Source organism: Aptenodytes patagonicus, chromosome 13 (assembly GCF_965638725.1).
Source record: "Aptenodytes patagonicus chromosome 13, bAptPat1.pri.cur, whole genome shotgun sequence".
NCBI classification, from domain to species: Eukaryota; Metazoa; Chordata; class Aves; order Sphenisciformes; family Spheniscidae; genus Aptenodytes; species Aptenodytes patagonicus.
In genome coordinates, this window is record NC_134961.1 from 12,823,243 (window position 1) to 12,847,245 (window position 24,003).

The 24,003-nt window shown below is 43.1% G+C and overlaps 1 protein-coding gene across 1 annotated transcript in view; it reads right to left on the reverse strand.

The window, feature by feature from the left end:
• Window positions 1-17,979, reverse strand: part of MOSMO (modulator of smoothened) — a 39,681-nt gene extending 21,702 nt beyond the window's left edge. Inside the window, exon 1 of the mRNA XM_076351064.1 lies at window positions 17,699-17,979. Within this exon, the coding sequence (XP_076207179.1) occupies window positions 17,699-17,804 (106 nt within the window). The 5' untranslated portion in view covers window positions 17,805-17,979. The remainder of the gene's footprint in view (window positions 1-17,698) is intronic.
• Between the last annotated feature and the right edge of the window lie 6,024 nt (window positions 17,980-24,003).

A 24,003-nucleotide genomic window follows, 5' to 3' on the forward strand; every position in this document is an offset into this window, starting at 1 on the left:
GCAACCAGCAAGAACACAGAAATTCCAGATCTTCACAGTGTAGTGGATCACCTTCCACATAGGTGCCTTATAAGGTGGTCTGTTCATGGGCTGGCAACAACTGGACTTCAGAGCTCTCGATTTTTAACTCCTGCATATCTAAAAGCACCATTTCACAAAGTCAGTTGAGTTTCAAACTTAATAGATGTCTAAGCAGATCAGGACGGATATACCAAAACCCCCAAATCACACCAAGTGAAGTAACCTATTGTTCTCTTTATTCATGAAGATGAAATATCTGTCAACCTTCCTGTTTACAATCTTGTTGTGATTTAACCTCAGCTGGCAACTGAGCACCACACAGCCGCTCACTCACTCCCCCCACAGTGGGACAGGGGAGAGAATCAGAAGAGTAAAAGTGAGAAAACTCATGGGTTGAGATAAGAATGGTTTAATAATTGAAATAGAATAAAGTAAAATAGTAGTAATAATAATAATAAAAGAATATACAAAGCAAGTGATGCACAGTACAATTGCTCACCACCTGCCGACTGATGCCCAGCCAGTCCCCGAGCAGCAGCCCCCCCGACCAGCTTTCCCCAGTTTATGTACTGAGCATGATGTCCCATGGTATGGAATGTCCCTCTGGCCAGTTGGGGTCAGCTGTCCTGGCTGTGCCCCCTCCTGGCTTCTTGTGCACCTCCAGCCTTCTCAGTCGGTGGAGCATGGGAAGCTGAAAAGTCCTTGACTAGTGTAAGCACTGCTTAGCAACAACTAAAACATCGGTGTGTTACCAACATTATGCTTATACTAAATCAAAACACAGCACTGTACCAGCTACTAGGAAGAAAATTAACTCTATCCCAGCCGAAACCAGGACAAATCAAAAGCAATTTCTATGGCCTGGTGACAAGGACATTCAAGGGTAGGGAGAAAATTCAGGTTCTGGCTCTGCCCTCAAGATTGCTTGCGTATTTTATCAAATGAAATTCAGGACAAATAAGGATCATCATCATAAGATACTATCTCTGTCTACTAGATTTGCTTTATTCCATAAGGCACCTTTGTCAGTTGAAGAATGGCACCTAAATGTCCCAAGACGTATTTCATTGCAACTAGAGTAATATTTCAAGTAGAATAAAACCTAACCTTGGTTTTTATTCCTAAAGGCACTTTTTAACTGTTGCCAAATCTGTGTATTATATGCTTGTAACAACTGGCAATACAGGTTAAACTGCTCTTCAAATAAGGATTAGGTACAGGGCCAACAAAGAATTTATTCTCTACAAGTAACATTTCATGTGCTGAAAGACAGACTGACATATAGCTTAACTACATGCAATCTGTCCTCAAAGACAGCCAGCACATAGTTTCCTGGCTGATTAAAATTTTAAGGAAAAAAAACCCTAACCTTCTTCTGCAGTAATCATTCTCAAATTTAGGCATTTACTTGTTCCCATCACAACTGTGCTGGTTTTGGCTGGGATAGAGTTAATTTTCTTTATAGTAGCTAGTATGGGGCTATGTTTTGGATTTGTGCTGGAAACAGTGTTGATACCACAGGGATGTTTTCGTTACTGCTGAGCAGTGCTGACACAGAGTCAAGGCCTTTTCTGCCTCTCACCCCACCCCACCAGCGAGTGCTGGGGGTGCACAAGAAGTTGGGAGGGGACACAGCCAGGACAGCTGACCCCAACTGACCACAGGGATATCCCACACCATATGGCGTCATGCTCAGCATATAAAGCTGGGGGAAGAAGAAGGAAGGGGGGATGTTCGGAGTGATGGCGTTTGTCTTCCTAAGTCACCATTACGCATGATGGAGCCCTGCTTTCCTGGAGATGGCTGAACACCTGCCTGCCAACGGGAAGGAGTGAATGAATTCCTTGTTTTGCTTTGCTTGCACGCATGGCTTCTGCTTTACCTATTAAATTGTCTTTATCTCAACCCATGAGTTTTCTCACTTTTACCCTTCTGATTCTCTCCCCCATCCCACCAGGGGGGACTGAGCGAGTGGCTGGGTGGGGCTTAGTTGCTGGCTGGGGTTAAACCACGACACTGTTAAAAACAAAGAAAAATGGGAAGGCAAGGAGCATATTCAGGATTTATCCTGAAGTTATACTTTCTTATCCCTTTTGCTAGGGCAAGTCCTTGTTTTAGAAGCCTGTATAATTTAAGCCTGAATTATTTAGGCAATTAACAGGTGCTGTCTGTGTGGTGATAACACTTTCTCCCTTATCACAGATCGGGATCTACAAAAATAGACTGTAAGAGTCTGGAGACTTTTTTTTGGCTAGAATAAGAGAAGACAGACCACTCCTGAACAGTTGAATTTGCGCTTTACTTAAATAAAATATGACTTTATCTTAACAGCAGGGCTCAGTCCTTTCTGAACAAGTGGGACTATTCTTAAAAAGCAATCAGATGTTATATAGTGCTCCAAAGAGCATATCTGTTAACATATGTTTATACAGTTGTTATACTGACGTTCTGAAACAGAATTGTCTCTAATTTTAGATTCAATATAAACAGGCAAGAAATGCTCTGTCTTTATCACCAACTTCATCTTACTGAACATATAGTTACAGAGAGCATTTATTTCAGATTACATTTGGCATAAGTCAACAGACTTCTGTTTCTAAAATAGCAACTACTACTTCTAGCCTTTACTCTCTTTATTTCACCATTTTTCATGTATTAAGCTTCAGGGTGCTTCTTGTAATTGCTGAGTGACCCAATAATATTCCACTGAAAGAATTCATGAGACCACATTAGAAATTCTTGGCCATTCAATCTTTTCAGGTTTCCTGAACAATCTTGTTGCATAGTTTTTAAATTGAATTAAGTGTGGGTTTAAAAAACAAAGTGAAACATGCTTCTTCCCACACAAGTTTCTACAATGGAGAACTACATCATTAACACATGAATTTAGGTGCATGATTAGTTTCAGAAAGGAATTCAACCTAAGGAAAAAAAAGTTCTTTCTTCACCCTTGTGACTTCTCTTCCCCCACAGCATGCAACGCCTACAACGCTCCTTGCATCAACAGGAACAGAAGCTGCAGTGCATTTTCTCCTCTATAAGAAAGGAGATCAGACTCTTCCACTGTGGCAGTTCTGGAGCTGACACTGCCACTGACTGTGGGAATACCGTTGGTTGCTGTCTATGCTTAAGAAAAGATGTCTCTTAATACTGCAATTTATAGTATCTCTATTTTGTACTGAGAGAGAACAGTTCAGTACTTCAGAGAAGACTGAACATTAAAGCAAATTTTCAAGTCAAACAGGTCACCTTCTATACAAAAGTCAACCTTCAGGAAACTTGAGGTCCATGACAACCTCTTATCAGTTTTCTTCGCTTTGGTATAAAGACATTACAATTAAAGGTTGTGTATTTTTGATGCATTAAGCTCATACTGATGAAGTTACAGATAAAACTGTTCCCTGTTAATTTGTACATTTGTCCTGCCTATCATGGAAGTCAGGATCCATCTCATTTCAGATGTATACAAAGATTTTATTGCAGAAAGCAAGCAGTTTCATTGAGACATCCTAATAACATTAGTATATATGTCATCAGTTTGGGAAGTGTAGGAAGAATCTAGATTCAAGGCAGCTCTTTTGAAGTATTCACAGCAAAGCAGTTCTGAGGCACGCTGAACAATCAGTTTGTCCCATTCTCTCTTATTCTGATCCCATACCTCTTCCTTAAAATACAACTAAATTACATTGCTGCCAATAGCTGGAAGCAGTGACAGCAAGAGAAGTGGAAACAAGGCAAGAAGAACCTGGACAATAATTGGAGAGCAAGAGAACAGGAAACCCAGGAGTAAGAACTGGAACACTATAAACTGTGAAGCTGGCTCAATGATGAACACTACAAAAGTAAACTACTTTAGTGCCCATGAACACTGTCATTTGATTATTAAATTCTTGGATGTGCCAAGCTCAGAGACAGCTCAGCCCTACCAATGCAGTGTCCAAACAACTGCACAAAGAATTGCTCATGGTCGAGTTCAAGGCCTAATGTGAACTGTCTTCAACTGGACAAATATTTAAACATCTAAGTGGGTTATTAATCATTACACCTTGAGAGACTGTCATCCTTAATAACCCTAAAGTGCTTTGTAATTTATGGCACAGAACTGCAGCTACCATGAGGCTCTTGGGTAGCAGCCAACTGTTGCTTATCGCACTATGTTGCGTGGATAGGAAATGCTGGCTTCTGATACTGCAGTAAATCCCTGGGAGGCTTTTGATGCCTTCAGAAGGAAGCATTTTAGTTCATCCCAAGGACCCAAACATAAGAGACTGAGTATGTTTTGCTCAAAGAGAGGAACTAGACTCTACATACTCTGTGGAATTTTGAACCTCTAACTCTTAGCAGCTAGTGTTTCATACTTGATTAGCTCATCCCGCAGACAATCCATCACAATCAGACTACATTTCCTAAGGTACCCAAGAGAGATCAAACTCTTGTAATCAATTCAATTTACAAAATTTAAAAAACATATACAAAATAATACATCAAATAGGAAATCAAATATGATGTAATAGGGAGAAACCAAGAGCTTCACCTGAGAAAGGATATAACCTACACCTGTTAATTCCATATAGATTCTTACGGAATTAGGCCAATATAAGTGCTTTGGCAGTCAAATGCTCTAGCTTGTTCCCCCTCTCCTTAAAATAGGCACCTACCCTGCACAGATCCTCTTCTTGGCCATATCTCCAGTTTTTCAGATCTGTGTATATCTCCATCAATCAGAGGCTTGGGGAAGAAAAGTGAGATTGAGAAGAGCAGCTGAAGCACACATAAGGGGATTGCTGCAAAATTACCATAGAACTTTTCTCCTGCATATAGCCCTCAAAGAAAGACACTGTCCATTACTAAATTTGTAGGCACTGTGAATTACAATAAACACTTATAATTATGTAATAATAAATTTATTTTAAATTTTAAAATTTTATAGACTATAAATTTACAATAATTTTCCCAAATTAATTTGTACAAGAAAAAAACCTGCCTCCATATTGTATTTGTTCCGCCATACTATAAAAGTCATTTTGTATTTGATTTTAAAATAGATAGCAGCATTTAACATCTTCAGAGGTCAACACTCCTCCTCATCCATGAGTCACTCTAGTTACCCTCTTCTGAAATATACAGGTACCAACCATTGCTGAAAAAAGATACCTGAACTAGGTGGATAACTACTGCATAAGATGAAAATCCTACATACTGTACAGCAGGCCAGAAAAGTTAGTTGTCTCTACTTTGCTTCAGGACTAGCAAGAAATTAAGTGGGAAAAGGTTGAGCTGTTGTGAGGTACCTATAAAAAAAGTAGGTCAAGCTTAAAAGTTTGACCTACTGATCTTCTTTGCTTTGGCAAAGGTACAAATGGAGTTTACATAATGCTGCTCACATGCAAAGCACTGGCTGGAAACTAAACGATACAAGTGTTTTTAATTAGCCTCAGCCATTAACAGAATCCCATTTTTTTTATTTCAGTTAGTTTTAAATCCTTGTTTTGCGGTACATACTATTGAATCCTTACTTTTAAAATTAATATATTTAAGTAACTCTTGTGTTAACCTCAGTGTCATATTGTGTCAACAAATGTAATACACATGCCTAAAATCAGCTCTAAGCTGATTTAAAAAATCATCACTACCAGTGAAACGCAGATAGTCCCTGAAGCCACAAAGCTGAAGTCTCCACAAGGCACCTTTCCCACAATTTGTACTGTCTATAAAGCAGATTTACAACTATGTACTTCTTGAGTAAAGCATAAGGTAGACAGAAAACAAGATCTGTATCTGCACATACCGAATATAATTTAGTTCTATAGTAACTGTTCATACTGCTGTGAAGTAAATACTTTAAAGAAAAAGTTATTCCAAATACCTGAAACTCAAGTACCTTAGGAAAAACACCTACTATCAGAAAAGACAAATGAAATACCTGTTATTCTTAGATTTTTTTCCTCTGTTCAATAAAGTAAAACTGTGATAGGAAACAAAAGTGTTAAAAAAAATCAAATTAAGCTTTGCTGCTAGTACTCAAAGGGGTTTCTGTGATGAAGATACCACCTCTATTTTACAGAAGCAGCAGCTGAGGCATTACCACAATAACTTTCCAACAAAGTTAGTTGTGCCAGATGCTAGATTTGAAAAGAAAACACAAGTTACTAGCTCCTAGATCTGTACTCTGTAAATCAGGTATTTCTTACCTAATTCTTTAACACTAATTAGAGAATGAGGAATTCAACAGGATTTGGTGGGAGGCAAACTGATAGTTTTGTACCTTCACACAATAAAGAAAAAACAAAATGTTCACCTAACAGAAGGAGCATTAATTTTTATTTGTTACAAAGCAGATGTAAAACATCAGTTCCTCTATGGACAAAAACAACCAGCTCTCTCATCTCTGCTCTGGCAGGCTCAAATAACCAGGCTGACACAGCTCCCTTTCATGAGATTCTTCCTACACATAAAATAGTTCCATATGTTTAAATGTTGAGTGGTTGAGCAAGCACAAAATTAATTCATTACAACAATGCCTTACTATTAATTTTTCTTGTGCCTTAAGGTCTGGTCAATTACAGAACCCAAGCACAATTCAAGCACTCTGCTTTGTCAGATTTTTACATCCACTCGAAAGACATCTACAGTCACGAAGTGGAATGGAAATGTTAATTTTGGAGATGGCACTGACACTCCCAGTCCAGGCACACCTATTAACAGACTGCTCTTGTTAGAGTATTTGGATTATTTGGGGTTTAGATTCTTTGCCAGTCCTCACCAGTTCTGACTTGTTTGGGGTTTTTTTTGTTTTGTATTGTTGTTTTTAAGGCACTGGCAACATCTCTAAAATGCAAGTACTGTTAGCAGTGCCTGCACCTTACAGCAGGTCCTAATCCCCTCATTGTCCAGATCAGCAATGTATCACAGAGCACCACTTTTCCCTCCTTGCTCATGCACCTGGGGCATCTACCAAAAAGGAAAGCGTTTTCCTAGATATTATGTTCCAGAACCTAGTTTTAACGCTCTGATGTTCAGATGGCTTTGGAGATTGCTTTTCAGCAGTCACTTCTTTCTAGGGCATGATGGTACATAACTCTTCATTCTCTGTATCATCACCCCTTTTTTTTTTTGCATTCTAAGCATGCAATCCAAACAGGTTCATGAAAGGGCAAATACCTTCTTCTGTCACAGTCACTACATGATACAGTACAAAAAACATTAGGAAAAAGTAATTTTTTAGAATTGCTTCCTATCATGTCCCATCATTCTCTACTGAGAAGAGCTGGGAGAAGCATGCTGTGTACTGAGTATGTTGCAAGGTACTTAAAATGATCACCAGAACCCTTTTATAGACAGTTTTTGGAAAGCCAACTATCCATACATCAAAGAAACAAAACAAAACAGTATCTACTTCAGTGGACAGCACAATGATTGCTCTATACCATGATTCCTCCACAGAGGAGCACCGTACATTAACAGTTTCTCAGCACAGGCCCTAAAGGGCAGAAGTAAGTGGTAATATGCCATGCTGATTTTTACATATCACTACTTTTTGAGCAGACAACTGCATTTAAAACAATAGTGCTAGCTGGAACTCAAGTTTACACCCTCTTCTAAGTTGTTGATGCTCTATTCTATTCTATTCTATTCTATTCTATTCTATTCTATTCTATTCTATTCTATTCTATTCTATTCAGAAATACCAGTTCATTCAAGTACCTTGATGTGGTCTTGGGTTTATTCCATGTATAGTCAGTGCTCCAAGTAGAGAAAAATATTTCAGTGGCAATATGGTCTCAAGCTCAGCAGGAGCTGGGAATCACTGCTTGGTCTATCACCTGTGACAGTTCATTAGGCTGATCCCAACAAAGCTACAGCTCCTGTTGGAACTGTGGAGCAAAATTCCTCAGGAAGAGCTATCACATGAAGAGGAATAACACTGAACAGCAGTAATTTGCCACTTAGTACTAGACAACTTATTTCACAGGAGCAGGGAGTTAACTGCCTCTGGAGGAGTGGCCTGCTGGGTATAGCTTGCTCGTCTGTAAGACCATAGATACCACTCAGTCTGGAATCGTACTTCACAAATAAAAAAGCAACTGAGTACGCAAAACCAAGAAGTACACATAATACTTTGGAAGATTAATTTGCTCTCAAAGTTGTCGTGCTTCCTCTCCAAGTTGTGTTATGTAACACCTTACTTGCTCTATATGTTCCCTGTTGTGCTGTATATCACCTCTAGGAGCTGGATCAAGGGTATCATTTTGCTGCACTGTGTAACACTACTGGTTTATGATATGATAAAATTATTGGTCGTGAGACTAATCTGGTAATTGTACTTGGCATTGCCGTCGTCTCCGTACCTCGGGAGCCACCTTTTGGAAACTATTAATAATCACAGTCTTTACCTTTTCTCCTTGGGGAACCAATCTATGGGGGAGACAGGGAGGGACACTTTCCCCTGCTCCTTCACTTTCCTCTTCTCCTTCAGGCTAGTTACAACAGCTCTTGAGAATTTTGAATATCCTTGGGATGTTCAAACCAGCATGTTCCTATTGCTACGTCTCCTGAATGTGGTTCAGGTCTTGTTTAAGGTTAAACAATTATTTAAGAATACCATCCAGAGATCAACCCCAGCGACAGGCACCGCAGCTACTCCAACCCCAGCGACAGGCACTGTGGCTGAACCAGAGAACCAACCCGTGCCAGTATCAGTTGCCCCTATACCCAAGAACAAATACACAAGAAAATCAGCTCATTTAGTAAGGGATGAAGATGAACCAGGGCCGCCATGAGAACAGGAGGAGAAAGAGGCAGAACCCATAAATGAGATGGTAACCACCCAATCTCTGATTGAGCTGCGAGATATGCGAAAAGATTTCAGTCGTCATCCAGGCAAGCACGTTGTCACCTGGCTGCTCTGATGCTGGGATAACGGGGCCAGTAGCTTGGAATTAGAGGGTAGGGAAGCCAAGCAGCTGGGATCCCTTTCCAGGGAAGGGGGCACTGGCAAAGCGATTGGAAAAGGGGCACAAGCCCTCAGCCTCTGGAGGCGACTCCTGTCAGGTGGGAAGGAAAGGTATCCCTTCAAGGAAGACGTTATATGTCACCCAGGCAAGTGGACCACCACAGAGAGAGGTATCCAGTACCTGAGGGAATTAGCCATGCTGGAGGTGATCTATGATGACCTGAACAAAGAGCAGTTATTCAAAGATCCAGATGAAGTCAGGTGCACACGACCCATGTGGTGGAAGTTTGTACAGAGCGCACCATCATCATATGGCAAATCATTGGCAGTAATGACCTGGAAAGACGGAGAGGAACAAACGGTGGATGAATTGGTTGGCCATCTCCAGCAATACAAAGAAAGTCTCTCTTCCTCCCTATGGGCCTGCATCTCAGCTGTGGTGAAACTGTCCTGGGAGTTCCAGTGATTCAAAGAGGATATGTCCTGCTCCCCACCTGTATGGACCAGTATCTCAGGCATTAGGAGTAAGCGTCCCTCTGCTCAAGAGAGAGGATATAGTGCATACACGCCATGGGTCACCCTGTGGTTTTACCTGCATGATCATGGGGAGGACATGAGGAAGTGGGATGGAAAATCCACCTTGACCGTAGAGGCATGGGTATGTGAGTTGCAAGGAAAAACAATCACAAAGGGCAGTTCTTCCAGGAAAATTGCTGCTCCAGTTTCCAGTGAGCAGTTCCCCAGACAGAGTAGAAGGGCTGATTTTACTTCCGATCTTAAGAAAGGGACTTTTGATTCACATTTATGAGAAGTGAGTAACGAATACTATGACCGGGACTAGAGTGGCCCTGCCTCCAGCCAGGTGGAGGAAAGGGACAACCGGGTTTACTGGACTGCGTGGATTTGGTGGCCTGGCACATCAGACCCACAGGAGTATAAGGCTCTAGTAGACACCGGTGCACAGTGTACCCTAATGCCATCAAGCTGTATAGGGGCAGAACCCATCTGTATTTCTGGAAGGATGGGGGGATCCCAACAGCTAACTGTATTGGAGGGCAAAGTGAGCCTAACTGGGAATGAGTGGCTGTCGTGGTTTAACCTGAGCACCACACAGCCGCTCGCTCATGCCCCATCCACCCACCGGTGGGACCGCGGAGAGAATCGGAAGAGTAAAAGTGAGAAAACTCATGGGTTGAGATAAAAACAGTTTAATAATTGAAATAAAATAAAAACCTAATAATAATAATAGTAATAATAATAATATACAAAGCAAGTGATGCACAGTACAATTGCTCACCACCCGCCGACCGATGCCCAGCCAGTCCCCGAGCAGCAGCCCCCCCGACCAGCTTTCCCCCAGTTTATATACTGAGCATGACATCACATGGTATGGAATGTCCCTTTGGCCAGTTGGGGTCAGCTGTCCTGGCTGTGCCCCCTCCCGGCTTCTTTTGCACCTCCAGCCTTCTCAGTCGGTGGAGCATGGGAAGCTGAAAAGTCCTTGACTAGTGTAAGCACTGCTCAGCAACAACTAAACCATCGGTGTGTTACCAACATTATGCTTATACTAAATCCAAAACACAGCACTGTACCAGCTACTAGGAAGAAAATTAATTCTATCCCAGCCAAAACCAGGACAGTGGCAGAACCACCCCATTGTGACTGGCCCAGAGGCTCCACGCATCCTTGGCATAGACTACCTCAGGAGAGGGTATTTCAAGGACCCAAAAGGGTACCAGTGGGCTTTTGGTATAGCTGCCTTGGAGACGGAGGAAATTAAACAGCTGTCTACCTTGCTTGGCCTCTTGGAGGACCCTTCTGTTGTGGGGTTGCTGAGGGTTGAAGAACAACAGGTGCCGATCGCCACTACAAGAGTGCACCAGCAGCAATATCGCACCAACCGAGACTCCGTGATTCCCATCCATAAGCTGATTCATCAACTGGAGAGCCAAGGAGTGACCAGCAAGACTTGCTCACCCTTTAACAGTCCCGTATGGCCAGTGTGAAAGCCTAATGCAGAGTGGAGACTAACAGTAGACTATCATGGCCTGAATGAAGTCATGCCGCCGCTGAGTGCTGCTGTGCCGGCCATGCTAGAACTTCAATATGAACTGGAGTCAAAGGCAGCCAAGTGGTATGCCACAATTGATACCACTAATGGATTCTTCTCAACCCCTTTGGCAGCAGAGTGCAGCGGACAGTTTGCTTTCACTTGGAGAGGTGTTCAGTACACCTGGAACCAACTGCCCCAGGGGTGGAAACACAGGCCTACCGTTTGCCATGGACTGATCCAGACTGCACTGGAACAAGGTGAAGCTCTGGAACACCTGCAATACATTGATGACATCACCGTATGGGGCAACACAGTAGAAGTAGTTTTTGAGAAAGGGAAGACAATAGTCCAAATCCTGCTGAAGGCCTGTTTTGCTGTAAAACAAAGTAAAGTCAAGGGACCTGCACAGGAGATCCACTTTTTAGGAATAAAATGGCAAGATGGACATCGTCAGATCCCAATAGATGTGATCAACAAAATAACAGCAATGTCTCCACCAACTAGCAAAAAGGAAACACAAGCTTTCTTAGGCGTTGTGGGTTTTTGGAGAATGCATATTCCAAATTACAGTCTGATTGTAAGCCCCCTCTGTCAAGTGACCCGGAAGAAGAACGATTTCAAATGGGGCCCTGAGCAATGACAAGCCTTTGAACAAATTAAACGAGAGATAGCTCATGCAGTAGCCCTTGGGCCAGTCCAGGCAGGACAAGATGTAAAAAATGTGCTCTATGCCGCAGCCGGGGAGAACGGCCCTACCTGGAGCCTCTGGCAGAAAGCACCAGGGGAGACTTGAGGTCGACCCCTAGGGTTTTGGAGTCAGGGATACAGAGGATCTGAGACCCGCTATACTCCAACTGAAAAACAGATATTGGCAGCACATGAAGGGGTTCGAGCTGCTTCGGAAGTCATTGGTACTGAAGCACAGCTCCTCCTGGCACCCTGACTGCCGGTGCTGGGCTGGATGTTCAAAGGGAGGATCCCCTGCACACATCATGCAACTGATGCTATGTGGAGTAAGTGGGTCGCACTGATCACACAACGAGCTCAAATAGGAAACCCCAATCGCCCAGGAATCTTGGAAGTGATCAGGGACTGGCCAGAAGGCAAAGATTTCAGAATATCGCCAGAGGAGGAGGTGACGCGTGCTGAAGAGGCCCCACTGTATAATAAACTGCTAGAAAATGAGAAGCAATATGCCCTGTTCACCGATGGGTCCTGTTGTCTTGTGGGAAATCGAGCCGATCGAGCTGGCCCTGCCCAGTCCAAAGTTTTACATACTGTAGAAGGGGATAAAGTCCCTGTAGTGCACATAAAAAATATGCTGGGGAAAACAGTCTGGGTTATTCCTGCCTCGGGCAAAGGCAAAACCATCTGCGGGATTGCTTTTGCTCAAGGACCTGGGTGCACTTGCTGGGTGATGCGGGAGGATGGGGAAGTCCAATGTGTACCTCAAGGGGATTTGACTTCGGGTGAGAATAGCCAATGAATTAAATTGTATGATGTTAATTGCTGTATAATACTGTATATCATCACTTCTATGGTGGCTATATGCCATATCAACAGCATTACAGTAAGAATCACCTAGATTAATGAAGAATGATCTTTGATGAAATCGAGCAAAGTGCAGCGACGATAGAACCGGACAAGCGCAGCAGTGATGGAACCAAAACTGCCTTCAGCATGCAATAATGCAGCACCACACACCATCTCTCCTGCCCTGAAGCACTGTTATGACAGATGGAGCCCAAAGTCATGGACTAAATGAATTCAATGAACATTTTATAGGGATGGCCCATAGACCAAGGTAATTATATCTGTGTGTATATATCAAAATACGGGAAAAGTGGTGGTGATTAACTGGGATGTATTGGAAAGTGTGGGAGCTGGGCATGACATAGATGGTATAGAATAAGGGGTGGATACTGTCCTGGTTTTGGCTGGGATAGAGTTAATTTCCTTCCTAGTAGCTGGTACAGTGCTGTGTTTTGGATTTAGGATGAGAATAATGTCGATAACACACTGACGTTTTAGTTGTTGCTAAGCAGTGCTTACACTAGTCAAGGACTTTCCAGCTTCTCGTGCCCTGCCAGCGAGAAGCTGGGAGGGGGCACAGCCAGGACAGCTGACCCAAACTGGCCAAAGGGACATTCCATACCATGTGACGTCATGCTCAGTATATAAACTGGGGGGAGTTGGCCGGGGTGGTGGTGGGGGGTGTGTGTGACTGCTGCTCAGGGACTGACTGGGCATCAGTCGGCAGGTGGCGAGCAATTGCATTGTGCATCACTTGCTTTGTATATTCTTTTATCATTATTATTATTTCCCTTCCTTTTCTGTCCTATTAAGCTGTCTTTATCTCAACCCACGAATTTTACTTTTTTTTCTGATTCTCTCCCCGATCCCACTGGCGGGGGGGGAGTGAGCGAATGGCTGTGTGGTGTTTAGCTGCCTGCTGGGTTAAACCACAACAAAGATACATGGAAGGGCAGCATTTGTAAACAAAACAGACAATTTAAAGTGGCATGTTGTAGATTCACAATTTACTGTGTTACTGCACAGCATGGTACAGAAGGCAGTTTAAATGAAAAGTATAATTCCTAACATAAGTGACCTTGATGCTTATGTCACAGATGCAAGACGAAATTGGAAGCTCTGCTGAACACTAATACCACCCAAGTCAGCACTGTTGTGCATACGCCGAGTGGCCTGGCCATAACATTATACTGTGTGTCTCATTGTGATGTATCTATCAACATAAGAGGATGTGATAAATACTTGCTTTAGAAGTTACCCATCAGAGTTCAGCAGCCTTAAATTCTGACATCCAGATTAACTTAATGACTGCTATAAAAAAGGTACACGTTGTTCTGTAAATTGGAATCAAATGAACAATCATGCTACATAGGAAGGGATGACTAAGTCACATAAACAAACTGATAGCTTAGCTTTCTGAAGGGGGATTTTACTTGATTAAATTCTCCTCTTGAATTATTTGACCTATCCTAAAAGCATTTCAAATTGTCAAACCCCCCTCATGTACAGCTTTTAATATGTCTAATGTCAACTGTGCATACTATTCATACCCTTTTCCCTACAAAAGGGTTGAGAGCTGAAGCTAGAGCAATTTCTATCCCGCCCCCCCCCCCACTGAAGACAAAATATCAAAATCATTAAAGACCCTCCCACACAAAAAAGGAACATATGGAGACAAAACTACCAGCTTTTAAAGTTCATCACAAAAGAAGTGTAGAGATACAGGAGCAAAATTCATTATTACTGAAATCAGTGGGAGCTTAGACATTGGCTTAAATTAAAGGCAACTCTGTCCTTATTTCTTGCATAGAATATCGGTTTGATAAGAAAAGGATGTCAGTGCAAGAATACTCAGAAGCCACTGGTTTCCAGATTGGAGTTATCAGTGTTCTGTACTTGCAGACGACAAACAACTTAACCTCACTGAGAACTCTCTAAAAGAAAAATCCATTTAATTTTCATCTTTCCTTTATAATCTTAAAGATGTACGAAATACCTGAAACCAAGTTAATGAACAATTCTTACAAAGCTACATAAAGAAAAAGCACCCAATGGAGACTTGGACCCATGTCCACAAAGGTGTAGATCCTCTGACCTAAAGAGAGATAAGCATCTGAAACCTTCAATGACCTCAGTTGCAATCCTTTGCTCATATTTACAATGCTGGAGAGGAATTTTTATAGCCAACATTTTTCAAATGACTGTAAAACTTATCTTTAAGAGTAAGATTTAGGAGACTAATCAGCCCTTCCTCTATATCGATTTCCCCAGAACATAAGTTCCTTTAAAAAAAAAATTGAAAACAATCTAGATTTTTCAGAAAAGCATTAAAGCCACTGATTTATTTTGCTATGCAATTTAGCAGAAAATCATCATTATCTCTGGAGTAAGATGTACAGGTTGTTTAGCATTCAAATCAGAACAAATTTTTTTTTTTTCCCTGAAACATAAGCCCAGGTTCCTAACCTTAATGGCTGTAAACAGCTCTGAATGAGCCAATGCAGTGCTGCCTTCCCAGGTTTGCCAAGACCTCTGCTCTATGCAATTCTCAAACAGCTGCAGTATTGAGAAGACCAGGCTGTTCCACGCCGCCTTTCAGAACCCTGAGGACAGCAGCCAAGCAGAGAAACAGTATTACTCCCCTTTCTCCTTGGTACTATGCTGACTTGTAGAAGCAGAATCTAGAATAATTCCCACAGGAGATTAACCTAAGAACACAGAGGTAAAGCAAAGAAATATTTTCTTTCACCAAATACTTCTTTTGTTTCACCTGCTTCTTGCTGGCACATATGGAAGTTGGATAGCTTGAATGTGGTCCAAGTATGGTAGTCTGCTGAGAGTGCCTGAATCTCGCTAGCAGCTGGGACAGGGTTTACCATCAGGGCTGTGTCCTCCTGTACCATACTTCTCCACAGCAGTCTCTGGGTAATGAATGGCACTCATAAAAGCATTTATCTCACAACTGAATACTGCAGTGTTTGCTACAGGAAGTCCTTGACTCAATGGGCATCCTCACAGTTCCTTTCTTTACAGTTTGGGCAAAAGGCTCATTTCAGAAGGTCTAAGTACTAGCAATATACATGTATATTGCTTTTAACCGGAAGTCTTACAATAGAGTGCATCAAATCCCGTATGAATAAAAATCTACAAAAGAGTCATTAAGGAAGGATGACAGCTAGCTCTTCTTTATGATTTTATCAAGTCAACAATTTGTTTGGCTTCAAAATACAGAAAAAAAAAGGCTTAGGTCTGTCAAAACATTATTTGACTAGTGAAGTCCTTCAGAAAAATCCATACAGATTTCATGTTTACCAGCCTAATTAAAAGTAAAACTGTTACTTGAACCTCTAAAAGTACGGGACAGAAGTGGCAGACGATTCTTAAGTAATCATCCATCAATTAACTAAGAATTAATGTTTTCTAGGTATAATATTTCAGGAAACAATTTTTATATTATAAAGAGATATTAAACATTTTTCTTTAACGAAGAATGTAATGGACTGTGCTTAGTTCCCAAAAGACCTTTCTTTCCATCAACAAAAACTATTCTGAAGAAATTGCTATCTCATTTCTATACGGGCAGAGAGAATCCAACATCTTACACATTGCATAGGATCTGTTAATATGAGGCAGGACTTAAGAAACACATACTTAAATATTTAAAATTAAGATTATTTTACTTAACTTTAAGCCCCTGAAGAAGGGCTCATTACTGCAGCACTGCTGCTAGGTGGAATTGTAAGAGGAAAGAACCAACTGTTTTATGTAGCCATAGGCAGGAAGATCATCACAATTAGCTACAGGAGGAACGGTGAAGTCATCTAGGGAGTTCCTGAACGCTGCACTTTGGGAAGTGACTCGTTCCTCTCCTCTGGACCATGTAGGAAAGGCCAGGTTCTAGACTAGGTAACTAGAAGCAATTCTAACAGACCATAGGGATAGTCTGGTCAGAGGGAATGGCCAGTCATCAGTCCCTAATAGCCAACATTTTTAATACTCTACTTCATCAGAATAAAGGAAATATGACTCCATTTGAACCAGTTCAGTCCTCTTACATGCACCAAATACTAGGCATGGAAGATGCAAGACAGACAAAGAAGATTTTTTTAAACCCTTTGCAAGAATTTATGAAAGAAGCCTTTACCACAAGACCCCTTTTCTTGGAAATTACAAGTTTAGTAAAAGGTAGTTAAGTTAGTTTCATCTGTTTGTAGTAAGGATGGCTTCCTTTCCTGACAAGGAGATTTGGGTTTCTCTGGGACACAAGATCAAAGAGCAGCCCTCCTCCTATCATCTCTCCCTGCTCCACTCATCAGAACATGCGGCTCCTTATCAACAGGCTGAAATAAATTGTTCATACAGTTACATCATTAGTAAAAAGACAGATGCACAAATCCTTGTTCTTTTAAAGAAAACAACGTCAGATTCTAAAATAAAAAACACACGGGATCTAGGCTTAAAAGCTGATAAAAATCAGCATGCAGGAAATGTTCTGGAAAAAAAAAAAGATGAAGGAAAGAACGATCTTCCCGGCAACAAAGGAAACGTCAGTATAGTACGAAAGATTCAAAACCTGCCACAAACTATGCAGAGAGACTGATCTGAATTCCCTGTCCAAGGTGTCTAAACCTCGGAGACACAGGCGGGGATGCCGTCCTGGCCCTCCGGCTTTACAGAGTGCAAAGAGGGTTCACGGGCACCTGCAGGACCCCTCGGGAGACAGGGCTCCGCAGAGCGCGCCCCCCGCGCCCGGGACAGCAGCCGGGGCGCACCGCGGGGCACCCGCGGCTCTGCCCGGGAAGGAGGGTCCCGCCAGCTCCGACCGGGCGCTTCGCCCTTCTCCGCACCGGGGGGCCGGCCCCGGGAGCTCCCCGCAGCCCCCGGGGGCGCGGCCCAGCCGCCCCTCCCGCCCGGCGGCCAGCCAGCCTCCCGGGCTTTCCTCCCCCCGGCGCCTCACGCCGGCCCCACAGCGACAGCGCCGGGCCCCGCATCCCCCGCCTGAGGAGCGGCCCTTCGGGGGAGCCTCCCCGGCCCCCACCGCCGCCTCGGGCCGCGCACCCCGCCCGCCCCCGACCCCCTCGGGCGCTGGCGGCCACCTGCCGGCCCCCCGGCGGGTCCCCGCCGCCGGCCCCCCTCACCCGCGGACTCGCCGGTGTTGATCCAGTCCGGGTTCGCCAGGCTGGCGATGGCGAAGATGTCGGCGGCCAAGAAGAGGCATCCTGAGATGATGGTCAGTTTGTCCATCTCCTCCGGCTCCGGCGGCTCCCGGCTCCGGCCTCCGCCCGGCTCCCGCAGCGGGCCCGGGCCGGGGGCGCCTCACAGCCGCGGCTCCATGGGCCCCGCGCTCCCCTCAGCAGCGGCGCCAGGAACGAGCCCCCCCTGGACGGAGCCGGAAGCGAACCCGGCGGGTGGGGGGGCGGTGGTTACTCCGGAAGGGAAACCCACTCTCCCCGGCGCTCTCCCCTGGGCGGGGCGGGGCTTCCCGCGGGGGGCGGGGCCGCCGCCGCAACGGGGCGGGGGAATCCCCGAGGCCGCGGCGGGCTTTCTCCAGGGAGCGGCGCGCGGTGAGGCGGGGCTTGCCGCTGGTGGGCGGGGCGTAAGGCGGGGCTGGCCCTAAAGGGGCAGGCGGGCGGCTGGGCGTGGAGGTGGGTTGTCTGCGTGAAGCGGGGCGGGGGGCGGGGCGGAGCGCCGCCGGTGGGTGAGGCCTGGGGAGGGGGCGGGGCATACCGCCGCCGCGGGGCCTGTGGGGGGCGCTGACGCCGGCCGGTGCGCGCGACGCCGCGTGGGGAGGGAGGGTGATCCTCGCCTCAGGGCGGGTCTCCTGTGAGGGGCGGCCGGTACGGCGGGGCTTCGGCTCCTCCTCGTGCCCCCTCAGCTTCGCCCTCGGTGGGCCCCAGCACCTGCCCCGGGGCTTGGTCCTTCGCTGCCCTCACGCATCCGTATCCCAAAGGTGTTTTTCAACCGACGCACAGGGAGATCCCTCTCTTCTCCCTGTCCCGGCCCGGAGCCCTCAGGCTGGGTGCAGGCGGGGCTGCCCCCTCCTCATCGCCCTCTGTCAGGGCCTGCCATCTCCCGAGGGAAACGCGCACAGAGAGACGGGAACGAGCAACTCGGTCAGCACTGTGTCAAGAGGGCCAAGGAACCATCATCACTAGGTCTGTCTTCACCACACAAAAAAAAAAATCTCGTGTTTTACTAGTCCCTGTCACTCTTTCTCCCTTTGAAATATTGGGCATTGGCTTAAATTGCAGAGTTGCTTCTGTAGCAGTGGTAAAAGCAGGGGAAGTGGAAGGACTGATTCATGGAGGTTCCTCCAGACGTTAGACGGCTGTGGAGCACCGCAAAAGCCCTACGTTGTGTTGCTGTCTGTGCTGGTGTTTGGAAGAAAACCCAATTAATCTTGACTAGAAAACTCACCCAAATACAGCGATTTTTCATGACATGCTTTTCCATAGATTCAGCTATATTGAAACGTCGGGTAATCTGAGGCAGTAAATGAACAATGCACCAAATGTGGGAAACCAGCCTGGTTTTGGCCACTGTGCCTTCGATATTGTCACTCTGCCATGGGAATGCTGAACTAATTAGTCTAGCAGCCCTCACATCTACAGGTACTTGAAAAATATCTAATGGCTTGCATATTTTTTTCTTTCTAACAGTGACCACACACCTGTTTTCTCCAGAGCAGCATAACTGGTCTATACAGAACATTTTGGGAAGCCAAGCGGGCTATTGTCTGTGCTGTTTATTTTTATGTAAGTCTTTTATGTAGATGGGAGACTATACAAACAAAATGAAGATATTAGTGAAGTAATCTTAAAGCGTTCAACAGCAATCAGTAGGACTTACTATTTGGACGACAAGAGCTGTACTTAGATTCTATTGAAATTGCCTACTCTTGACAGATTTTCTGACGGGTGGAGAAAATAGTAAGACTTTTGATGAAAAACAGCTGAAATTGTTCCCTTTAAAGAGGAAACAACTGGTGCGTGGAAGAAATGGGACAACCAATTATGTATTTAAAAGATTTTAAAATTATATTGCACTAACAGTGGGAAGCCAGCAGCCTTGAAAAGAAGTTATTTCCAAGAATTATCTGCAACTATCCTATAAACTGGCTTTAAGTGGTATTTAAATAGCTTTTAATACAATCAGTATGTAAAAGTTTGCGTCAAAATGAGTTTGTCTCCAAATAACTCGGCTTCATGGCACAGGGAATAAAGGAAGGAGGAGTGGAGAGGGTACACAAAGGGAAGATACGGTTTTCATTGGCTTTTCATATGCAGGCAAATCTGCAGTCAGAAAGTGACAGAATCCACTCTTCATACCTTGCAGGCTGCGTGGTCAGTTATTTAATCTTTCTCAGGTTTATTAGGAGATGAGTACTTGCCTAAGGATGCCGTGTGGGAGGACACCGCCAGCTATAGGTTCTCCAGAAAGCTTTGGGGCCTCAGACAGAGCTACGGTGTTGATGGACAGCAGCCTAAACTGAATTACTCCTCTTGGACTGAAACAATGCACTAGACACATCCTCTGTCCAACACCAGACTTCCCTATGCCCGTGTTACTGGTGTGGTGCTGGGGCAGCTCAGAACCCGCCTGCTCCGGCGTTCTGAGCGGTTGCTGGGGCTTGTTGCCTCCTCACCTGCTGGTAGACTCTTCCTCCACAGGCCATCATGGAGCAGTAGCACATTTCCAAGAGGCTCACCTAGGACACACCTGCCCAGGAGTTTTGGCTCCATAGAAAAAGCTCTTCCTCTGGACTCCATGGAACATACACAGCCTTCACCAGCGGTTGGGGATGAAACTAAGAGTGAGTTTCCATCTCTTTTGGTCATTTCTTCCTCTGTTCATTTCCATTTCCTCACTGCTGCCTCAGCACTACTCTTCCAGTCCTGTATTTCAATATCTCAAACTTTTTAAGTCCTTGTGCTACCAGACAGTTTATATTCTTCACAGAGCCCCCAGTGCCTCAAATTTTCTTAGTATCAAGAGGCATTCCTGCTCTTGAGGTTGAGTATTTGGAATGGAATCATAGGCAGATGGCAAGAGGAAAAGGATGTTTCTTCAGCAGAAGAGGATTGGATGAGATCCTATGCTGCTGCCTGCAGAAACTGCAGAATTGAAGGGTGACCTTGGAGAAAATCAGGACAGTGTTAGGGGAACTGTAATGTAGGTTCTGTCAAGTGTCTAAACTTTCTGTAGCACAGAACAAAACGAAAATCCACCTTCCTTGGACACTATATAGACTGATATCAGGTATAGTAAAAAGACAAGAGTCTCATCTAAAAGTGTGAATCTTGGCATTCCTCCTAAATGTTTTGTAGGCTTTGGATTAGTCACTGCTTTCATGGTTTTAAATCTCTCGTGTCCAGCAAGATAACTTCATGCAATAAGAAGCAGCTTAAAATCAGGATTCTGGCCTCTAATTAAAGTTAGCCAGATTTGTTATTAGCATTTTTTCTTTGTTGTTTCACTGCTGATCATTTGCTGACCTGCAACTGCATGAATTTTAATGGAATTTGCTGAATAATTTTGGCTAGAAAATAGTATAAAGTAGCCTTACTTCATATCATCTGTTTACATTTATTGGCCTGGGACTTAAGTACTCATTCTGGAAGTAGGAAACTAGGATTCAGTTTTCCCTTCTGGCTGAAAAAGATTGAAACACACATTTCTTGAAAAGTGACCAAGACACCATAGGAAAGGTTTCAATCCCTTCTACTGATCCTTTTCCACTTTGCATAAATTCCTGAGCCAGAGAAACAGTAGCAGGTCAGACATCCAACCTCTCAGAATTATCAACACAGGAAAGTGTGTTCCAGAGTGGGTCTTCCTTTGCTTTTCTTGCATGACCATGAAAATTAAGTATTTCATCCAAATGAAATTTAGTATTCTACTAACATCAAAAAAATCCTGCATTTTTCATTGGGAAGGAAAAAAAAATTCAAACCATTCCTGCTTCTTTCTGTTTTTCAGTTCAGCAGACAAACTGACAAATCAAATGTTCACATTGCTATACTTTCAATCTTAATTCTTTTATAGACATTCTGTGCTGTCATTCAGAGCCTGATCCAAAGCTTTACTGAAGCCATTGGAAAGATGACCAGGTTTCTGTATTTTAAAGAAGAGGGGTAAAGTGGTGGGAATTTTCACTAAGTGATTCCAGACCATTGGAGATGGTCTCAAGCAGTTAAGTTATTGCTACCCTACTGTCAGAAGTTACATTTAGAGATTACATGTTAAAACAGAGACAAAAAAGTCATTTTTAACAGAATACAGTTTGTTTTAGGAGTCTCAAGCGCTCGTGTGACAGTCTTAACTTTTCCTGACTCTTGATGAGAACAGGCTTGAGAGATGGAGGATTTACTTTATTACCCTACTATATTTCTTGGTGGAGACACTGGGATAATGTCATTTATATTGTATTACTTGTATTATGCATTTTAACGGATAGCGGATGCTCAAGAGTATTTTATTTCTGTAGGTGCTAAATATGGCAAGTACAGTCCCTTCCCTCATGTCAGCAGTAGGGTGTGAAACCAATCTGCTAGAAATTTAGAAATTAATCTCCTCTATAAATATTCATTTGAAAAATCAATTTTTAATAGGAATTCAATCTTTTCTTGAAGTCCTTAACAGCTGACAACCCCTCTGTTATGTTACTCTGTACCCTGTTCTCTACCTTCCCTAAATATCTCACCATTTGTAATGAATACTTAACAGCAGTATTGTTTTTTCTCTTGGTAAAATGTGTGACTTTTTAAGAAATAAGTTTCTAAGTAAAAACTACTTTCAGTATATTTATTTGCAAAAAGTTGGTTTATGGAGTACGCTAACTTTTTACAAGTATTGCTATTAGGGCTTTTTGGCAGCAACTCAGCAGGCAATGCCTATCTAGAGAAGCAATTAAGGATGAGGGACTTAACTGTATGGACAATTAAAAATGGGTACAGCACGTGCTCAAATGTCTCCTTAAACATTTTATTGAAGAATGATATCACACTTTCAACTAGTAAAATTTTCCTCTCTTTTTGAAGGGCAATTGCCAGCACGGGAAAATGTCTCTCAGCAAACACTGATTGCAACATTAAAGGCAAATATTAGGATGAGTGAACAAGGATTTGGTCTCATAATCATACAGAACGGGCCATATCTCCAGATAACAAGCCTTGTTGAGAAAAGCTCTGCAGCTAACGATGGAAAGCTAAAACCAGGTAAAGAGAAACAACAGTGGTATTCAAATTTAACAGCATTGAAAATATTCTCGTTCTGCATTTATGCTTTGAGCCTGTCTCTGATTTATTTACACTTACACAGATCAAAAGAAACTCAATTTAAAATTACAGCAAAAAAACTAGCACAAACTGTATAAAGCTCAGTGCCAGCATTCCATTGTAACGAAATATCTGTGATCTTAAAATAGCTGATATGGGTGACTGTTTCATAATCAGACCAAGATTTAAGTCTATATATTGTTCTCCAGCAAAAACAGATTCCCTTTTCAACAGCAGGTTTGTCCAAAAATAGTTTGACTATTACCTTTATATAGCAACTGAACTTGAACAATATGATTCTTTGTTCAGTGCATTGTTATTCAAGTAATTTCACTCTACAAGTAACACAAAACTTCCCAAAGGCTTGAAATTAATTTGCCTTATTGTTTGCTTTTTATTTCTCTTTATTATACAGAATAGTTACAAAGTGGCAATGGACTAATCTCTGTGCTCTAAGAACCCATGCAGGTGTACATTTGCTAAATGCTTTAAACCTGAAATGTGCCACATGAGCACTAACAGACTATTACTAGTTATTAAAGTTTCTTGTGGAACATCAGACTCCTATATTAAGCTTGTAATTGAAAGCTCTGTAAATTTGACTGCTTCATATGGGTCCCTAGACCAATTACATTAGACTCATGAACTACAGTTTGGGGACAATAGTGTGCTATGTTATTACCATTTATTAAATTGTCTCTAACGTAGAAATCTATGAAGCTGAGAGTTGAGCGTAATGAAGTCATTTAGAAATTTACTGGCTGTATAGTGAAAATGCATGTCTTTAAATTAGAACAATTTTCCCAACATTGCCTTTATAGTTTGGGCAGTCCTTTCTTCTCGCACCTTTCAGAGAGAATTAGAATTCCAAGCACTAGGAAGAAAGATCTACTTGTTTGATGCAATAAAAGCCATCGAGTGAAGTTCTTAACCTCTTTTTAGACAAGGCTTTGCACTTTTGATCCAAGTATAAAAATCAGCAGAAAAATCCTGAGCATAAAATAGAAGTGGATTTGGATTTGAACAAGTACTTTTTTTAAAATTATTATTTTAGGAGCTGATCGCTTTAATTCATTCCCTAAAAAACCCATATGGTATACAAAAGCATATATATGATACTGATTTGGTTATTTTGGGTTGGTTTTTTTTACATTCATAAGGTAAAA